Consider the following 20,170-nt stretch of genomic DNA (forward strand, 5'->3'; position numbering starts at 1 on the left):
CTGAGGCGCCCGTTCGAGGGGCTGCCCCCGGCCCGTCACCGCCGCTCAGTGCCGCGGTGACCCGCGCCGTCCTTCCTCRCTTCACCCTTCAAGGGCTTCTGCTGATAAACAGTTCAGCTGCAAAACACACTTGAAGACTACCATGAATACAAACATTTCCATGTGCTTCACWTTTCTCTTCTATAGTTTTTATATTTTTATAGAAGAAAATATATTTTCCTCCTAAGCTAATCAGAAAATAAATGTTAAACCAGGCCCTATCTGGACACTTTCCASTTACAGCACTTTTTTCATCCTGTCTATTTTTTACCTTATAATTTATGTTCCTACTTTTATGAGACAGAGACTAGACAAACTATGATAAATCAGTAAAAGTTATCATAGCCTATGTGCTATCAGATTTACAATCTGTGTTAATTTAAAACATAACAAAACCACATTTCCAGCGCTATAAATATTACTTATTATTTGTGATTTTATCTATCAAGTTTTGAAAACAGAAGTATGTCTTGCAAATTGGCAGTCTTCCTTACAACTCTATAGGGTATATATAATTTTTAACGTTGGGATACGTGAAGTTGGATTCCACCCAAGCAATGTTACAAACGTAAGAGAAACACTATTTTTCTGTTTCTAAGGAAAAATAAAACCAGCTCCCCCAAAGACTGAGCAAGTTCTCTGATGGTTAATCAGCAGGTTCTGTTCTTTAAGCAGCTCTAAGAGGGAGCAGGAGGGAGGGCAGAGGGGATGATTTTTTCATCCCTTCGCAGCCCACAGCATCGCTTCCCACGGCTCCTTTTCCAAGCGGAGGGCCCACCTGGACTCAGGGGTTGCCCTTTCCAGGTGCTTCCCAGTCTGCCCAGACTTGCAGCCTTCCATCCTGCGAGTGATGCTCCATGGAAGGGCCTTGCATGSAGCGTGCGCAGTCTGGGATATTTCTCAAGCACCAGAGGCAGAACAGGCCCTTCTGGCTGGAGACGCAGTCGTTCCTCCGGAGCCCAGACATCAAAGAGGGAACGGCCTCCGTGACGTGGGCCGGGGAGCCAGAGGGGCGCGAGCATCATGTGCTGCACATTCCTGGCGCGCGGAGGAAGGAAGCAGAGGGGACCGCTCCGGAGCCCACCCCGTGGTGTGAGTAACTCATGATCACCACTCCCCCAGGGCTTGCTTTCTTGCTGACAAAAATGCTCTTTATTAAGGGAAAGCAGCTATTTTTGTTCAGAGATTGGTTTACACAACAGCTGCTCCTGCTCCTCAAAAGTGCAGTTCCCACTAATTAATAGAGCCATGCAATGACTATCAGCGAGACAGGGCTGCCTTAATCCAAAACATTCTGCTGGAAATATTTACTCGGCAGTGTACACATCCRTCCGGGAACCTAAGCCCCTTGCACAGCACTTGCTCTCGAGGGCCTTTTGCTTCGGCTTCTACCAAATCCTGTGGTCATCACAGCAAGCTCAGCTCTTCCCCAAACCCCTTTCCTGTGTTTAAGGAAAAAGTTCTAGTGAAGCTCATTGCTAAGAGACAAACAGTGAGAATATCCCCCAAAGAGACTTGACTTGCTTTGCTGAAGTGCAACAGCAAGAATAAAAGGGAAGGAAGTCATATTAGTGAGGCTTTGCACTGYGAATAAAATTGATTTGCTGACCAACAAATTCTATGCTAATTCTCTGGCATCAYGTCTGGAGCAGACAGAAGTTATTTCACAGCATCACAGAATGGYTGAGGTTGGAAGGGACCTCTGGAGATCATCTAGTCCAACTCCCCTGCTCCAGCAGGGGCACCCAGAGCACAGGGTGGCATCCAGGCAGGTTTTGGGCATCTCCAGAGAAGGAGACTCCAAAACCTCCCTGGGCAGCCTGTTCCAGGGCTCTGTCACCCTCACAGCAAAGGAGGTCTTCCTCAGATGCAGATGGAACTTCCTGTGTTTCAACTTGTACCCATTAACCCTTGTCCTGTCACTGGCCACCACCAAGAAGAGTTTGGCCCCCTCCTCCCTGCATYCCCTCCTCAGCTACTTAGACATACTGATCAGCTCTCCTCTCAGTCTTCTCCAGGCTAAACAGGCCCAACCCTCTTAGTGTTTTCTCATATGAGATGCTCCAGTCCCTTACTCATTTTTGTCACTCTCTGCTTGTCCCTGTCTTGAAGTTCCATGTTCCTCTTGTCCTGGGGAGCCCAGAACTGCCCCCAGTGCTCCAGCTGCGGCCTCAGAGCTGAGTAGAGGGGCAGGATCCCCTCCCTTGACCTGCTGGCAACTTCCTCCTGATGCAGCCAGGAGCCCAYTGGCCTTCTTGGCCACATACTTGCTCAGGGTGCTCTCTGTGCCCTCGTTAGTATCATTACTACTCTATTTGCACAGAGACAATGAAAGACATGGTTAGGTTTGAGTCCCACACTTCCAAACTATACACAAGGCTTGCAAAATGGACAGACTTCCAAAGGAAGCAACAACAACAAAGCTTTTTGGCTCTCAGCTACTCTGAAGTTGCCCTGTTTGTTGGCTCAAAGAAAGCAAAGAGCTTCATCAGACAGATGATGAGCAAACATAWGATTACCAATGACAGGATATCATATAGTACACTGGAAATTATTGGCAATATTTGCCTAAGATGCATTTGGAGATACGCCAGTTCATTATTCCTAATTAAGAAACCCAAATTAACTCCATGTTGGGTGCTCTTATTCTGGAAGAACAATACTCACATGTGGTATTAATCAAAAATAGTTTTATCATCTTAAATATATGTCTTACCCTATTATTTAAGACTTTTACTGTAGACAAGTCTAAATTACTATGCTCATATAGTCTTTATCAAACCTAACTAATCAGCTATACTAAACAATTATACTATAACAAGGTCATATCAAAGGTATCAGAAAACCTGCATGTGCAACTCTTATTTAACAAAAAGAATAAAAGAGGAAAGTAGGATAGCTCTTGGATTGCAACTTGWCTAATCAGCTGGAGTGCAATAGTATTAGTTTGCCCTGGGAATTAGGTAAAATAAGATCCAGTCCCCAGGAATAAACCAGCTATTTCAGGAGCAGTGACTGCAGTTCAGTAGCAAAGGGAGGACAAACACTTACTTTGAGGATTGTGTTACTTTAAAATCTACTTTAGTTTTTAATTGGGGAGTTGCATTTCCCTGATGAGCTCTAATAGAATCAACCTGAAGTTTCTCTTGGTAATTCTCATGTCTGAAACATTCATGGTGACTGGCAGTTTTGTGCTAACAAGCATCAAACAGGTCTTGAATGGGACACAACTATTCACCATAAAATCATCACCTTTGAGAATCAGCATTAGTTACATCCAGTGATTAGTGATTTTCTTCCAGCGATTTTCTGAGCTGAACAATTCTTAGTAATGGCATCATCTCACTGACTGAGGCAGATCTACAGCTTAACAGAACCTGAACTTCCCTCAGCTTTTTCTTAAAACCTTGATTTCTTGTGCAGAAATTTCACATTGTGAACAGCGTGTGGTTCACAGCAATCAGGATACAAAAAGGAATCCACAGGAAAATGAAATGCAACAATTGAAGGCTTTGCCAGAGCTCCTCCAGTTCGTGCCCTTCCCCTCTATTCACTGCACAAACACGTGTGTGTCGGGGTGCGGCACCGCATCTGGACACCAAAGTCCTCATCCACCGGCTGCCACCGTGCTGGCATCAGCAAGGCAAATTTATCCTCATTCTGTCTGATGATGGCTTGAAAGTAACAGGGGCTGTTTCAGTCTTAGCCTTGCTGGTCTTATTTTTGCCTTTCAAAGAACAGAGCTTTCTGCCAAGAGGGTTTTTCAACTGTGCATGTGTGAGAAAGCAGAAACCACCAGTTGATTTCCAGAGGCCAATATACCAGAGTATAATGACTTTGGTTGCCACTGAGCTCAGAACGATTTGAACTATGGTTCAGAGATACGTATTTTGTACTGGTCTTTCATTTGCTCCCCCTTTTGCAAAAAAAAAGCTTAAAGAAAAGCAAGAAAACTGGTCCATTCATAGCTCTTGCAGTCCTTGAATCAAAATCCCTTGTGTTCTGGAAGGCTTGTCCTAGAAAGCTACAGAGGAATGAAAAAAGCGTAACGATGAAGATGGGAACGTCACTGAGCACTACCACATTGCAGTCAAAAGTGTCTGTCTCTTTTGGGTGTGATCCTCTAGCAAACATATTCATGGCATTTTAGTAATAGATACATCTCATTTATTTGCAACTTACGCCATTCTCATATTTTTATGGACTTACAAAGGAGAATAGAGATTGAGATTCACAAGTCAAACTTCTGTCATTAGATAAAATGTCCGCAGATTACCCAGACTGGTGGAAATCCAGCAATAATCATCATGTTTTCCAGAAAGCTTARAAATTAAGCGGCCCTAATTAGCTGTGGATAATTCAGCAATCAGGTCTTAATAGACAGAAGAGGCAAAAGGAAGAAAGAGGCACTGAGCTGCAGGACAGATGTCAGGGACTTCCTTACAGCAGCCACAGGCAGCCTTAGAACTGCAGAGAACAGAGAACTATTGCAGAGAACAGTTCAAAGGTAAGAATTCAGCCACTATTTTCCTTTGGTTAAAGTTCCTTGGAAAACACAAAAGGGATCTTTCTAAGGAATCAAAATATTCTCTAATTTTGCATCTTGAACAAGCAGCTTGATAGCAATCACAGAACACAGTACAGGGCTGTGAGCAAGGGATCACACCAGCTCACACTGGATTGTTACTTCCTTCCACAACTTAGGAAAATAGGCAGTTGCTTTTGGAGACAAGTGGCAGTTGATTCTCATCTGTTTTATTACTTTATTTCAGCAAGTGGAATATTAGTCTGACGAAGAATGAGAGTCGGACAGCCCTGGAGATGGGCAGCTTTCAGCCACACAGGGATACAAGCACCCCCAGGAACTGCTTGCCCCTTTTCCCTCTCCTTGTTCCCATCAGGAGTGTGACCCAGCACTGACCTGAAGGGCTGAGAAGCAAGTTAGCTCCTTTTAGGTCTGCCAAGGAGGGAGCCAATTAGTACCAACTGCAATAGTCACATTTCAATGACACTCGTCCATTGGGAGCTCAGGGAGACAACCAAACAGTTTTCAAACAAGCTGCCAAACAGCTGTCAGATGATAAAGGATTTTGATCATTACTGACCTGAAAACACTCAAATTACAAACCTAGTGATGAAAGAAATATCCAGTTTCCAGTCCCCTGAGCCACCCGGTGCTGCAGAATACCGATATAATTCTGTTTGAACACAGCTTTTCAGGAAGTCGCTCAAATAGCCCAAGTCTTAGCAAACATCAGAAGGTATCTGAAGTCCAAAGCAGTCAGTAAGTCACCCTGCCTGCTCTGCCCACATCATTACAGGACTTAACAGCCTGCCAGACTCCAGTCGGCTTTTTGACTGCACCCATTAAACACCGCTTTCTGAAGGGAGGATACAGCTTGTAAACACGTAAACGACGAAGGTTGCTGGGACAGCAAATGCAGGGTTAAAAAGCTGCAGAATCCCTCTAAGAATAAAGCAAATAACCGGAGAATTTTTTTCATTGATTTACCTTAAGCAGAAGTGGATATTTGCAAATTCTCTGAATTGGAGTCAGCAGATAACCCTCAAGTGGAATATCTGTCGTCTTTCTGCCTCCCAAAAGCATACAGCTCTATAACCAGAAAAGAAAACAAACGTTACCTCAGACAAACTTTCACATACTCTTTAACAGTRATTTTATTTATTTATTTCTATAATATTCTTTATCATTACAAAGCACTCTTCTGTATTTCAGTGGTAAATGGAATCCTTTTCCTGTATCTTAGGAATGGCAATGAAGTTCCGCCTGCAAAACTCTGCAGAAGCAAAAATCACTGGGTATAAACCATGGCTGTGCAGAAATGTATCTTCCCAGAGAAAACACTATGTCATAGTTGACTCAAAAAAGTCATAACTATAGGAAGACAATCTGCAAATTTAGATGTGCTATTAGCCAAAGGAACACAACTTACCACCACAGTCAGCAGGACCACTTGCTAAAGTCTTTATTGACTCCATAAAGTTTGCATTATTGGTCCAGAAAACACTCAAGGGCTAAAACAAATCCTACTAACTAGGAGTATAAATATATTATATAAATATAGGATATAAATAAGATCATTTGAACCATTATGCCTGAAGGAACTCAAGGTGGAATTGAAATAAGCGAGTCATYGGCATCACATCCACCAATTCTCAGGCAAAACATTGTGTCTAAGCCCAGCTGGTGCAACTGCATGTGTGCACTGGCTGGCRACACAGCACACAAAGCTCTGAGCCTCTCGCTGCATTCTGCCATCTGCCAAGCAAAAAAGGCACGAGACATTCAGGATACTCACGGGAAAAAATGCATGGCCACTCTCCCATTGTTACTTAAACATAATAAGGAAGGGGACATAAGTGCTTTCCAGATATTRGACCAAGCAAATTTAAGTCCAAAACGATTTCAGTTTGAGAAAAAGCAGCAGCAGATCAGGAATTCAACTGGTAAACTCTCCCATGAGCCCTCACACATTGAGGGGCTGCCACATTCCAGAATAATTTCACAGGTAAATTTGTGCATGGCACCAGGAAACAAGTGATTCTCAGTTTTTCAGTGAATTACACARATTTCTCCCCAGGGCGGATATGAAAGGGACTGTAAGAGTTGGGTATGCCATAGAAGGAAAAAAAAGAGAGAATATTGAGGAGAAACGTCCCACAATTCCTCCACAATAAACTAAGCCCTGTGCGATAATTAAACATTAGCCTACTGCAGGCCTTATTATCATTTCCCTGAAGATGCTGGTCCTGGTTGCTGTCAGGGATAGGTGGATGCAAATGGACTCCATGTCCATTTCAGATAAGCTATTTCTACATGCCTAWGTCCAACTATTAATCTCATCAGTTTTGATCCAAAACCCATGCCAGTGGCAAGCCCACCCACCATTAACAGAAGCTGGAATGTCAGCCAAGATGTGCTTGCTTTGGGGCATTACTGATAATATTTTCCCCTGTGGATTGTGTGCTCTGGCTCAGGCACACTCTGAAATTTAGTGGGTTTTTGGCTGTAGTTCAATAATCTTCCTCCTCAAGAAATGTTCACAGACATCATACATAAATCTCATTAGTCCTAAGTGGTATTTTTACAGACAGTCGTCTGTAAAATAACYCTTCCCCAGGCTATTCTAGATCTGTGGCATTGGCCACCAGCTCGAAATGCTCACTGTCCAATTTTCCAAGTCTCGGGTGATTCAGTCCTTCCCRTCTCTCCTTTCGGCCCTCCCTTCAGCTGTGGGCTCAGAACTGCCCTTTAGCACTTACTGATTTTTCAGACACAGTCCCACTTTCTATATTCCAGCAGCTGTGAGGGACAAGCAGGCCAAATCCACCTTCACAACCAAAACTTTGTATTCTAATGCAGCACTCACTGCATGGTGACATGAGAGCACTGGCTTCGGGAAGAGGTGGAGGCCTGGAAGAAATTACAGTAGCCACAGCAGAGACGGCGCTTGGGCACTGCCTGCACTACTACTTACTGCTCGTTTAACAACCTCTTGGATTAAGGTGACACCAGCCRACGGTGTCACTGCTGTCCCGTGTGTGCATCAGAATCATGCTGCAAAGCTGCTGCCAGCAGCACAGCAGGGAGGTTTTTGCTATTCCAGCGGCAGCACTCCAGATGTTGGGAAGGGTGGGGGTTACATGCACCTTTCTCTCTTTTCCTTTTCAGTAATTTCTCTCAGCAGAATCTGAGGTAAGTCTCCTTTGCTGATTTAAATTAATGTTTTAAGAGAGCTTATTTATTAAGCTCAGAGGTGACAGGGATTCTGAGTACCCAAGGGCATAAGTGTCTGGCCCTGCTGCTTTCCTCGCAAGCCTACATGTTTTGTAGCTCAAAAGTGTTCTGGTCTTGCAGGTGACACATGTATATGCAAAGTTTTCTTTTGTGTAAGAAAAAGCAGAAAAAGAAAGGGAAGAATGTCCTTTGCAGAACGATGGCCTTTCTTTTACTTAATGGTTTTTACCAAGAAAGAAAACTGAAGATGAATTGGTCTCTCATCCCAATGCCTGCATCCAGGAGTAAAAGTCACCTAAAAATYGAAAGAATTGGGCAGGAGACTAGAAAGAGAAATACTGGGCGGGAGTCACCATCTATTGGTTCACGTGTTAGTGCTAGGTTCAGCATTTGAAGGCCATACTCCACAGTCCAGAGCAACRTGGATACTAAGACATCCTGGGCAGTAGGAGGACATTGGTGATTTTTGAAACAAGCAGCAATAAAACAGCCAGAACAATTTATCCAGCCTGGTTCTTTCCCACAACAGGAGAAAGAGTATCACAAGAAGGCCAGACTTTTCTGGTGGCTCTGCAGATGGTGAATTGGTCATACAACTGTGGAGGGAATCAGATCTACAAGGAGCCAGTCACAGTTCTGCTGCTGACATTACAATATTCCTTTCATAATTTTTGGTCAACTTTTCTGAGGCTTCTTAAAAAAAATCTTCCCTGTTTTCACCGAAATTACTCATAGCAGAGCCAGGCTTAGTTCTGTCTCTGAAGTCACCAGTCATTTCAATTCCTATCCTATCTGAGAGCTGCGTAGCTGGAATAGATTATGTCTGCAAAATGCTTGGAGTTCCTAGGATACCAAGAGGGTATTATGAGCACGGTGTAAAGTCAGATCATAAAGTCAAGAGTGCTAGAGAAGGTGCTTACCAGGAGGAATGCTCTCACTGTCGGGATCTTGTTCAATTCCATGAGCAGCCTGAGTGCTTTCTCGTGGTTGCTACAGTACTCCTCGTACACAAAGAACTTGTCTTTCTGCAAGGGAAAAAAATAATAACTTGTTGACTCGGACACAATTGGAATGACTATTTTGTCACAGTCTGATACCAAATTCTTTACAAAGGAGTGTGCACTCAGACGGCCTTAGGGTTGCATTTTACATGAAGTGCACGTTATCACTCAAGTCAATAGTGCATGGAGGTGTTCCACCAATTCCTAACTTACTCTGCTGTAAATTAACATCARCTTCCTAAGCACAGAGGCCTCTAACTTTTTCCTTTTTTCATCCTTTGCTGAAAGAATGGGTTTGGCCATTTCAGGAACACTTGTAAGCATGTCAAGATACTGCAGAAAGCAGCTGGGAGCAAAGTGAGGAGCAAGGGTGACTTCTGAGCTGAGGTGATTGCTGCTGCAGAAGGAAGCAGCAAACAGGTGGCTGGGAAGAGGCAGAGTGGAGGAAGGCTCAGAAGGGGAACTATGGCACATAAATCACCCACTGGAAGTCCCCCGTGAATTGCAGCAGAACTTTTATAACTTCACCATTTCAATGCAACACTAAGCAGAGGGTCAGCTGCCCCTAACAGCTTTCCTGAAAAATTTCAAACACCACAGACAATCAACACACTGCAGAAAAGCAAGGAAGTGGAAAGGGAGCTTCACAACCAGCACTGCTTTCTAGACACAGGTATTTACACTGAACCACGTCACCCCCACCAGCACGTGCACTGCAGCGAATCCCKGCTAACAAACAAGGCCAGCTGGCAACATGAGTTCTGCTCCACTCATCTCCAGTCAGYGACAGCAAGATTTTCTCTAATTAAAATGATCAAACACACTGAACCCCTTGCGAACATCAAATAACCGGAAAACACTGAAATGCTGCACAAAAGCAGTCCTGACAACTATTTCCATGCCTGAGCGGATCAGGCAAGGAGTGCATTGATCCATTCAAGGCTGTTGGGAAGGGCTGAACTCTTGGCAGCTCCGTTCCAAGCTTCAGGACTCGAAACAAATGGGGCAGGAGGGTGGCAATAGGCTTCAATAGGTTTTAGTCAGGTTAAGTGATTCAGAAGCCAAAAAGACCCATCGTTTTTTGGGTGCTTTGCACGACAGTAGTTTCCTTCCTGGTTCAGGCCGGCCTGTTGGCCTYGCAGAGGTCCCACACAGGCTTAGGCCTCAGTCCCCACACAAGCTGCTTCATGTGAATCAGTGGTTTCGCAGCTGCTGCCGGAGCCTGGCACTGCCAGGCAGAGCAGCGCGGGGCTCCGCGTGGGCCGGGACCCCCGGGGCTCCTCGGGGCGCTTGCGCCGCCGCCTTCCCACTTCCAATCTCAAAATGAAAATATTCCGTCCGACTTCCTCATCGGCCCAGAAATAGACAGTTAATTCTGCGGGTTTTAATTGGCTTCTCAGCTCTAATCAGAGATGTTGCGCTTCCTGCATTAGCTGTAGATGGGATGCTTGTAGACTCTCAACTGCTTTTATTTAAAACAGCTTATAGCAATCCAAACAAAACTACAGCCAGCTGAAAGAGTTAAGTAACATGAATCCATGGGAATATAGCTGCACTCGCTGGGAATTCCCTTCACTATGGTTACATGGTAAAGAAGCTGTTTACATTAGTTTAGGAGCAGAACTTGACATTCTGGTCAGAAGCTCAATGAGCAAGATGCTGAGGGACTGAAAAATGCTATTTGTATTATTTAAACACACAGAATCACTAATCTCACCCATTTTTTCCTCCTCTTTGTATTTCTAAAGAAAGAATTGAGAATAAATAGATATTTGTTCAAGCACAACAATAACAGCGCAAAGCAAATAAGGAACAGCCACAAAGAGCGGGGTGCAAGGAGCTGGAATGCAGATGTTCAAGACTTTTATCCCTTATCTACAGCTGCTCCTATTAGTGCAGGAGTTTAATACTGGGAAGTTAGAAAGGAACAAATGTTTCTGACCACCAGATGCAGGAAAAAAGCAGGACTGGTCCATAGCACAATAGAAAAGCAGCAATTGAGGCACAGGATTGTTTTTGTCTTGGAAAAAAAAGTCACAGAAGGAGGAGCCAGGTACAAGAGCTTTTCCTGATTTCCTCCCCTCACCTCTCCTCAGCTCCCAGACGCACACAAGCAGCAGGCTTGAAACTCAAAATAGCAGCCATTAGCAGAACAGCCTTCGCTCCAGCAACGCACCCAAAATGTCATTGCTTCGGTTTCCCAGAGCAGCTCTGAGCGCTTGGAGTTTGGGGGAGTTATATTTAGCTCATGAGCAAATCCCTCTGCTCAACTCCAGTCAGTGCAGTAGTTGCACACACCCTAGAGTGCTTTTCATCAAGTCTTTTCCAGCTGTCCTTCGTGCATGAGACCCACAAATATGAGAACTATGCTTTAAATTACCCAGCGTCTGAAGCGTTTAATTTCCTCTCTGGGTGACATTCAGACCTAGACTCTCCCCTCCCCGGTGAGGAAATTATCAGTTACACAATTACAGATGTTAAGCCCACGAATTCCGAACCTACAGTTACTTTACATTAAAGTGCAATTATCGTCAGAGATGTGGCCACATAAAAATGGCACCTTCTTACTCAGCAGATCTGCTGGATATAGAGCTAGACCTACTGACACTGGGGACAAAAATAAGTTTTTACTGCTCTTAGTTTGGGCAAAAAAGCTTTAACTGGTAGTTTATTCTCCAAGTATGTTATTTTAGACTGCCTAAAGTCCAAAATACAGGCATTAGAACTGACTACAAAGTGCTACAGATTTGAAAATAGTTTTAAGATAGTTTAATAGTTTTTTTTTTTTAAATAGTTTTAACTAAAAAAAGCTTAGAAGACATTTGGAAAATTTTAACTGTTTTTCTTTGGACGTATTTTAAATAACGTACGACATTCTTGTTTCAAAACAGGCTGAAACCAATTTTGCCTATGTTGAAAAATAAACAAAAGAGAAGATTTCACTCAGAACAAAACAAGATTTCTGATGACTTAAAAGAAACTGTAAAATTGATCATTTATGCAGCATTGCTCCTGAAAATGAGAGAGGAAAAATAAAGCAAAACATATCCCACAGGAGGGATTCTAGCTACTAGGTCACCACAACATAAGTCCGTCCCAGTAGTTGTTTCAAAGCTTCAGTCGGGGCTCTGCACCCGTATCTGTATCACTCAATATCATTTCATTTTAAGTATATATTTCATTATAGTTATGCTCAAAGATGAAATGGAATTACCTGATGACATTCAAACACAATGGGGTGGGTGAATGAATGTAAATGTATGACATTCAAACTGGGAAACAGAAGTGTGGAAAACACTGTGCAGACCTGGCAGACGTGTGTGACACACAGGGCACTTCCCAGAGCACCTCGTCCCGCCCGCTGCCGCTAAGGATCTCGCCAACAGACCCGGCACAGTCGCCTTAATTCCTGCTGACCCAGGCTGAGAGGAAGCTAGAGCAAGTTAGAGGCAACGGCAGCTTCTTGAAGACAGTTTGGTGGACATTGCCTGCTTACACGGTGCCAGACTGTTGGAACAGTAACCAAAGATCCCATTCCCTCAGCTGGGAGAAGTGCACGAAAATTACGGGGAACTTCAATTCCCATGTAACTCTCATAGTGTTTGTTTTTTCAGGACATTTTACACACAAAGGTCTCTTGAACAGGGCTCAACCACCACAGTCTGGTGGGACTCCAGGTGCAGGATCTCTGCTAGGGATAATGCCCAAAACATGTAGAGAAAACATGCACCATCAGACACTCCGCGTCTGGGAAGAAAAACAGTACCTCAAGGATTCTCAAAGCTATTCTTTAACCTTATGAACATTTTTATCATGCAACTTCTGGAGAAGAACACCTGTGCTAACATCTGTGTGCTGGCAGGAAAGCAGGGCTCATAACCAGCACCAAGAATGACCTTGCAGGTGATTACGATAGAAGATGCACTGATACAGTCAAGATTCACAGGCCTTATCTCACTTCCTCGCTGCAGGTTCCCCCGAGGACACGCTGTGATTTGACAATAATGGAAAACAACGTGGGACCTTGTTACTTCACATTCACAAAATCTTCAGTAATTTTCACATGTGATACAAGGTGGGAAATCTATGTAGAGTCTATCCTACCTGCCTGAGCAGCAGAGACAGCTACACTTCCATGCTTCCAGGGTTTCTCCCTTCAAGTACCGAGGTTGTTTTCCTTGGCACTTTAAAGTGCATTGCAACAACAGGAGAACATTATCCAAAATGAAAAACCATAGGCATGTATTTTCCCCTAGGTAAGCTACGTAACAACATACAGCCCAGCAAAGCCCATCAGCTCTGTGGTGACTACATCACTCAAAGAGATGCCTAGGTTTTTGTTGAAGAAGCCTCCGTGTGCTGCAAGGGCTTCTTGCAGCAAAGCACCGTGCACCACATCAAAAAAGCTGCTTTCAGAAAGCACCATGGAAACACTTCCAGGATTAGGGAATGCTGCTGCTGAGGCACGGGTTTCTCATGAATGCCTCTGCTTCCCCAGAACAGCCCCAATCAGGGAATTAGAGCTTCAGGAGTCCGAACAGGGAGGAACTACGACTCACACTGCACCACAGCTGCCACTGGGGTCTCCCTGTCACTGGCTTGAGATTCCCTAAGGAAGCCCGCAGTGTGGCAGGGTACAGATGCCACCTCCTCAGTGCCAGGCTTCCGCAGCGCCGCTTGTCCTCTCCAACCCAGCCAGTCTGCATGAAAGGACAGGCCACTTCTCCCTCTCTTGCTATCTTTTGGTTCTTCTTCCTGCTTAGGCTTGAGGGGCCATAATGCCCCCAGTGACATTCCTACACTACCAGAACGATCACAGATGACATTGGCCTTTTCTATATATATTCTGAATTGAAAGGTGTTGACCTCCTTGTGTGTTACCTGCAGGTCTTTTCCCCTAGAGTACAGGGAAAAGGCTGATTTACGACATTATTTGCAATTCACACCCCAGACCAACATAAGCTGATCTTGGTCCAGCTGAGAGGCCAGTTCTCATAAGCACCCATTACACTCACTTGTTCCATAACTCCAGGGCTTCTGCACGTTTAATAAAGAGGAAGCATTCAATTAAATAACTATTAAAATTTGCAGTAATAAAGTTACAAAACATTATATGCATGTACAAAAAAAACCCCACTGCTAGCGACAAGGGAATTATCCATCAGTCTTGAACTCACTCAAAAGATAGGATGTTAACATTGCTGGCTAGTCAGTACTGCTCGGAAACCCAGGAGACAGTTTCACAGTATCACTCGAGAGGCAGCCCGTGTTGGTCCCATTTAACAGGCACCGATATGTTAGTAGAGCATATCCTGGCAGGCAATGATTCTAGTGGCAATATTCAAGGCTTTAACCAAGTGAATCAGGCATGTTTTTTAGCTGACTGTCCTCACACCTGATACAATTTCTGGGCACTGTCTCAATAAAACACTTTCTTCTGCTTTTTTATTAATTGCTACAACATAAATTTGTATAAAGTGGGATAGGTGGTTAACTTTATGAGTAATCAATGGCTCTAAAAATTGCAGCCCACTCAAACCCAATGAACTGTGAAAGCATGCATTATAAAAATGTGATATTAAAATTAAGTGATAAAAATGGAATATATTTTAGTAGAAAGTGGGGCTGAGGCTGAATGCAATTAATAAGAATTTGAAAGAATGCTATTATGTAGTATGTATTTCTAATTTTCAAACATCTCAGGAGGGCAGCTGTGTGTTAAAAATGTGCAATGTCACATTTCTTATACATGTAAATCAGGTAGCTTTGCATTTAAATGAACAGAGCTGGTAACTAGGTGTATGCAGTGACTGATTTTGCATGCACAATCACTGCGCCTTATGTATAAATTAGAAAACAGCACACACACGCACATGATTGAAAACCAGGCCAAGTTAAAATCAACTACCACAGGGGGAATTTCATATAAGAATGGAATGGGGAATTTCATACAAGAAAAATTCCAATGAGGGAAGAAATGGTAGAATCCAACCCTTAATAAAGGGCTGTACTTTACTGTATCACCAAGTAGTACACATTTGACTGGATCAGGTTGGCACATGTGATAATATCATGGTGCATTAACAGAACGCTTCATTTATGATGCGGTCTACTTTCGCAGAAGCTCCAGGAGAACAGAAAATAAAGCTATCTGGCATTAAGTCAAATGGCACAACAATAACCTGTCAAAATGTCTCGAGCAACGTGGAACTGGTAGAGTGAATTGGTACTACTTTCTGTTTTGAAGTCTGACATTCTCGAGCCAGTATTACGAGTCCAATTTTCTGTATTGTTAAGTCACAGAATTCAGATACTTCATTTATCCCATGGTAACTGGCTGTGTGTTGTAACTTCTGCTGCATTTCAGGAAGTGCAAGATAAGCCATCTCACATACTTTTTATTTACTAAAAGATAAAGGTGCGTACAGACACTAAGTACTGTAGATGATATGCTGTCTTTAGCTTTGAATTCCGACTTCTGTGGGTTTCCATTTTTTTTTGGTATTCAAACACAACTCCCCAAAAATCATTTTCTTAAAACTGGACTGCTTTTGGAAGCAGCTGAAACCAAAGCAGACAATACTCAGCATTAAAATGTGATCAGCTGGGTGAGAAAAAAAAAGAGGAAAAATACTTACTGGGAAAAGGAAGAGTTCTAAAAATACCCTGTTGTTTAGCCAGGTTTGATGTGGTTTCCATTGTTCTAACCTCATTCACAAGGTTTTTCCCACCCTACCTAGAATTTCATACAACGTTGTCGTTGTGGTACCACGACAAAACCTGGAGATTAGGACTGGTTAAGGGGCATGGGAGCTTATGACAGGAAACTGCATTTTCAGATAGCGTTAAGTCATTGTACTTACAAATTTTAAGAAAACATTTCCCAGTTCATGCTGGGACTGAGGTTCTGGTTGTAAACAAAATTCCAGGGCAGCCAGGAACTCCTTGTGAACGCCAAGAATATCTTCTATGTTAGAAAATAAGATCTGAAATATAAAGAAAAAAACAGTGTTAGCTGTTAATAGATGTAGTACCTTCAGATGTACTAACGCAGAAGTACTAAAATACTGTGGCACTAAACTTTCTAGAATGGGATCTAAAGCACAAATAGTGACTGTGTAAAGGAACAATCAGTGTCTGAAAAATGCTATACATACCATATTGCCTTACTCCTATGGAAACATTTACTGCCACTGAAGTATCTGCTGTAAATGAAGGCTGACTTTCCAGATACCTAAAAATGCTAAACGCCAGCAACAGCCTCTGCCTGTTCCAGAGGTTTCCTAAGAGACCAACCAGGTGAATGGAAGCACAAGGACCACGCTCACTTTGTTGCAGAAAGAAGCAGAAAGTTAATTGTTTTTCCTTCCCACGCGACATAAATCACTTTGTGCAAGAAAGGGTTTTTGAATCTATTGCTACAAAGATGTAGCTGTAAATGACAGACTGCTATGGGGGATCTAGTGTTATATCGACTGGAGCACACGATGGTGTAAAATGCTTTCAAACCACAAGAGCTCCCTTTCACATCAGTGAAGGGGCTGTGAAAGGACATATGGGAGTCAGGGTCCTAGAATGAAACATGCAATGCCACAGTTAAACAGTCCCTGGAGATGTGGAGATACATGTGCTCAGGGCAGCAAACCGCCAGGGTGAAAGCTGCTGTAAACAAACCAGCTTTATTAGCCTTAATCATCATCATATGAAATATAAAGCATGAAAATATGCATAGGAGTTGGGATGATCTGCGCTTGGGGCAGGTGAGCCCTGACACAGAGGCCCAACTCTGAGCACAAAGTGACCAAGTCCAAGATCTGCTAACACTTCCCACAGCACCTTACAGCAACATGAAGCTTTACAACTTTATACAGGAAAGTTGCTCACCAGATGTGATTCAGTCTGGAAGATGGTGATATGGCAGCAATTCAGGACAAAATCTGTAAATTAAGTCTGACCACTAAAGACAGGAATGATGTGTGGTTTAAAAGTGCCTTTTCTCAGGTTTTACAGGGGTTGGCAAGATTAGGGAGCCAAGGAATCTTCCTCTGTGTACAGGCAGATCCATGATGGGTGAGGAGGGCATTTCTCGCAGTCTCCTGCGAGCCGGCTGCACGTACAGAGCACAGCAGGTTGTATCCTGGTATTTGCTCCGCTCTCCCTCCAGAAACACTGAGCTARGGAGTCTGCACCACAGCAGTGCATTCTTGTGTCTCATGGCTCCTTTCTGTCTCTGAATAACAATTCCAAAGTGAATTTGCACTGATGGTCTCTGACAGCATCTTCACTTCTCCAAAAAAAAAAAAAGGAAAAATTTCCAGAGCAGGGCAGAGCAGAGCGTGTCTGCAACTGATGTGATGATACATTAGTTTCAATCTGCACGGCATGGCCAGAAGCTGGGCCAGAAGGGGATTAACAGGGAAGAGAAAAACATCTGTCAGGGATGACTTTATTCTTCAGAAGCAGTCTTCAGGGGAGGTATTTTTTGATCCAAGGAATATCTGTGTAATCTAATGTATTCTGGGATGGTCAGCACAGCTCTGCTTGCCACAGAATTCATAAATAACAAGAGTAACTTGAAAATCAACGTGTCAGARAGACCTTGACTGCATTTGTTTCTATAGCTGGTAAACAGGCACTATTTATTTGTAAGTGTCACACAGAAACTTCACCCCATCTTGCCCTCACCCTACTGCATCAGCAAGGTGACAGGGGCATCCTGCTGTGAATGCAGGGTAACACTAACAGGTCCCCRCAGGGGAAGGGAGCCTGTAAAGAAGCCGTTGATGACACTATTGCATCTGCTGGGACGGCTGCTGGTCGCTGAAGTCCTTMAAGAAACTGGGCCTGCCACGGGACTCATGTGGCCATTCTGGAAGAGGACACAGTGCCTGGAATTTATAGGAATCTCCAGTGCTTTGTGCCAGCCGATGGAGAAACCTGCAGAACTAACACCAAGAGCACGATCCCAAATTACCCTAAGAAGCAGTTTCTCTTGCTTAGAGGGAATGACTGCCAGAATACCCTGGATTTTCCTTTAGACAATTTCACTGCATGAAGGATGAAGGGAAATACAGACTTGTCTCGACACAAGCTGCCAAAACTTTTATTCATCTCTGCTACCATCATTGCTGCTGCCTGCCACCTCACAGCTCTCTGGTGATTCAGGATAAATAATATCAGCAACYAGGGTTATTAGAAGTCCCAGCACAACCCCACTTGCTCTGCATCTACCAGCAAGACTCCACAAAGAAAAAGAAACAAAAAACACCCCCTGGCTGCAGGAAAGACAATGAAATTGGGGTGGAGGGGAAGATAACATGGCCTCTGGTCAGGAGAACTGTGCCTTTGTGATTCTATATTAACCAGCAACAGGGYAGGTCCTTTAACAAGAAAGAGAAGCTCTGTTATTGAAAGCTGGGCATTGTAATAGAGAGAATTAATGAGGCCTCATAATGGCCTCGCAAAGGCTCCCCCCCCAGGCACTTCAAGAATGACACAAAAAGAAAGGGGGTCTTCCCCTGAGAAAAGTGCTGGACCTTCAAATTCAAATACATTTAATCAGTGGAGGAAATAAGGACTTCTCTGCATGGGCTTTGTGGGCAATGCATCTGATTAGGTGGCAGGCCTAATAAATACTCTTTTTGATTATATGAGTAATAGAACAATAACTTTCATCAACATCCTCAGTTATTCCCCAAGTTGCCAAAGGGTTGTGTAGCGCAGAACATATTYTTTGCACGCTTTTCAGCACACAGGAAGCATTATGGTTAGTAGCACATACTCACTATCACATCACATCTCAAGTAAGAGAAATGCTTCTGGGCAGGACAAGCAGGACTCTTGGCAGCTCTGCCTGGGATCTAAATCCCTACTCTGCTCTGCCATTAACCTACTTCCTTCCATCCCTGTCCCAAACTGCAGCCACTCAAGGCTACTGCATTGCTGCCCTGCAGAACGAGCAGCAATATAGGACGTGGAGCCCATACATAAGGTTGGAGGGGCCAGTGCTGGGGAACYACATCAAGTGGTTCCCCCCATCACTACTGCTGGACTCTGTTCCCATTAACGGAAAGGCCAAAGTCTCTGCTGATTTGGGATGTATAGGATTGGATTCAAGTCCAATAAGTAAGCCCCTACTGGCAAACAAACTATCCTATCCCACATGCCGGGAGGTTTCATATGCATACAAGTACAAACAAAATTTTAAGCCAAATTACTAAAGTAGTCACATGAAAAAATGTTTATGAAAATAAACAATAATATGCAGTCCTGTGACCAGCGGCACTAGGAGAGCAGGTGCAAATTGGCTGCCTGGATGCTGCCAAGCAAGACTTGCATTCCTTGCCTCTCCCTCAGCAAAGGCACTGAAAAGTCTCTCTGTCTTCTACTCATCATCATTTTTCACAAATCTTGCCAAAATTTAGCATCTCTGACAATACTACAGTGTTATCAAATTTCCCTGAAATTAGTCAGTGGGATGAAAAATTGCTGGAATATGACAGGTATGCAAAAGGCAAGCAGCTGATAAACAGACTGATGACATGAGCCTCATTTCTTTAGGGAACCAATTTAATAATAAGCATCAATGCGACCTGAGGACATGTGATTTCTATATCCCTGAATCTAGCCTTTCATTACAGATCCTTTTGCCTGCCAAGGAAACGAGGATGAGGGAAGAAATACCTTCACGTTCTCCTCCGTTATGTACTTCTCAGCTTTGTCCACAGCATTCTGGCGGATTCGGTGAAGAAACGCCTGCAGGGAAGCAAAAAGATTACGTTCAAACGGCTTGATACAGGTTGATTACCAACCTTTATACCCTCTGCCTTCCACCAATAGCCAGTCTCACCATGGCTGATTACCTGGGAGGCTGAGAGAAGCTAAAGAGGCACCAAATCACCACCCTAGCTCCTAGACCCAGGACTGCTTTCAGGGTAACACAAAAGACTTTTAGGCTTTGCCTGGCAATAAATGTCTACCCTTAAAAGCTCTGCGGAACTTTTTTAGACTTAATTATCTGTTACTACCAGTAGACCACAGAGAGGATTTGTTTGTTTATTCCCTTGAAGCCATTCCCTTGAAGCCTTCCCCTCTCTCCCAGATGCAGCTGTTGGGGCTTWGGGAAGCCGAGCGCCTGACGCACACCAAGCTGTATGTCAGCAAGAACCACTGTGAAGAACAACAAAAGGACATTCATGCTGCTGGAGCCGAGACAGCTCCGAGCTACGGCCAGGGCTGGGGCAAGTTCAACAGCCTCCACACTCAGGGAAGAGAAATGGAAGTCTCTGGAYGGCGCCTGGGACATGTTGCCCTGTTTGCTGGGTTTCACATTTCCAAACTCAGGCAAAAGGGCTCTGTGACTTTTCATCAA

At 43.8% G+C, this 20,170-nt stretch overlaps 1 protein-coding gene across 1 annotated transcript in view; it reads right to left on the reverse strand.

Annotated features, from left to right (window-relative positions):
- The window catches only part of PREX1 (phosphatidylinositol-3,4,5-trisphosphate dependent Rac exchange factor 1), a 137,033-nt gene that overhangs the window by 62,630 nt on the left and 54,233 nt on the right, over window positions 1–20,170 (reverse strand). Inside the window, exons 2-5 of the mRNA XM_026042018.1 lie at window positions 19,483–19,554; window positions 15,663–15,785; window positions 8,719–8,823; window positions 5,552–5,653 (exon numbers count right to left, since the gene is read on the reverse strand). Coding sequence (XP_025897803.1) covers window positions 5,552–5,653; window positions 8,719–8,823; window positions 15,663–15,785; window positions 19,483–19,554 — 402 coding nt within the window. The remainder of the gene's footprint in view (window positions 1–5,551; window positions 5,654–8,718; window positions 8,824–15,662; window positions 15,786–19,482; window positions 19,555–20,170) is intronic.

This window comes from Nothoprocta perdicaria, unplaced genomic scaffold, assembly GCF_003342845.1.
Source record: "Nothoprocta perdicaria isolate Ctin4 unplaced genomic scaffold, notPer1 scaffold_3, whole genome shotgun sequence".
Classification (NCBI taxonomy): Eukaryota; Metazoa; Chordata; class Aves; order Tinamiformes; family Tinamidae; genus Nothoprocta; species Nothoprocta perdicaria.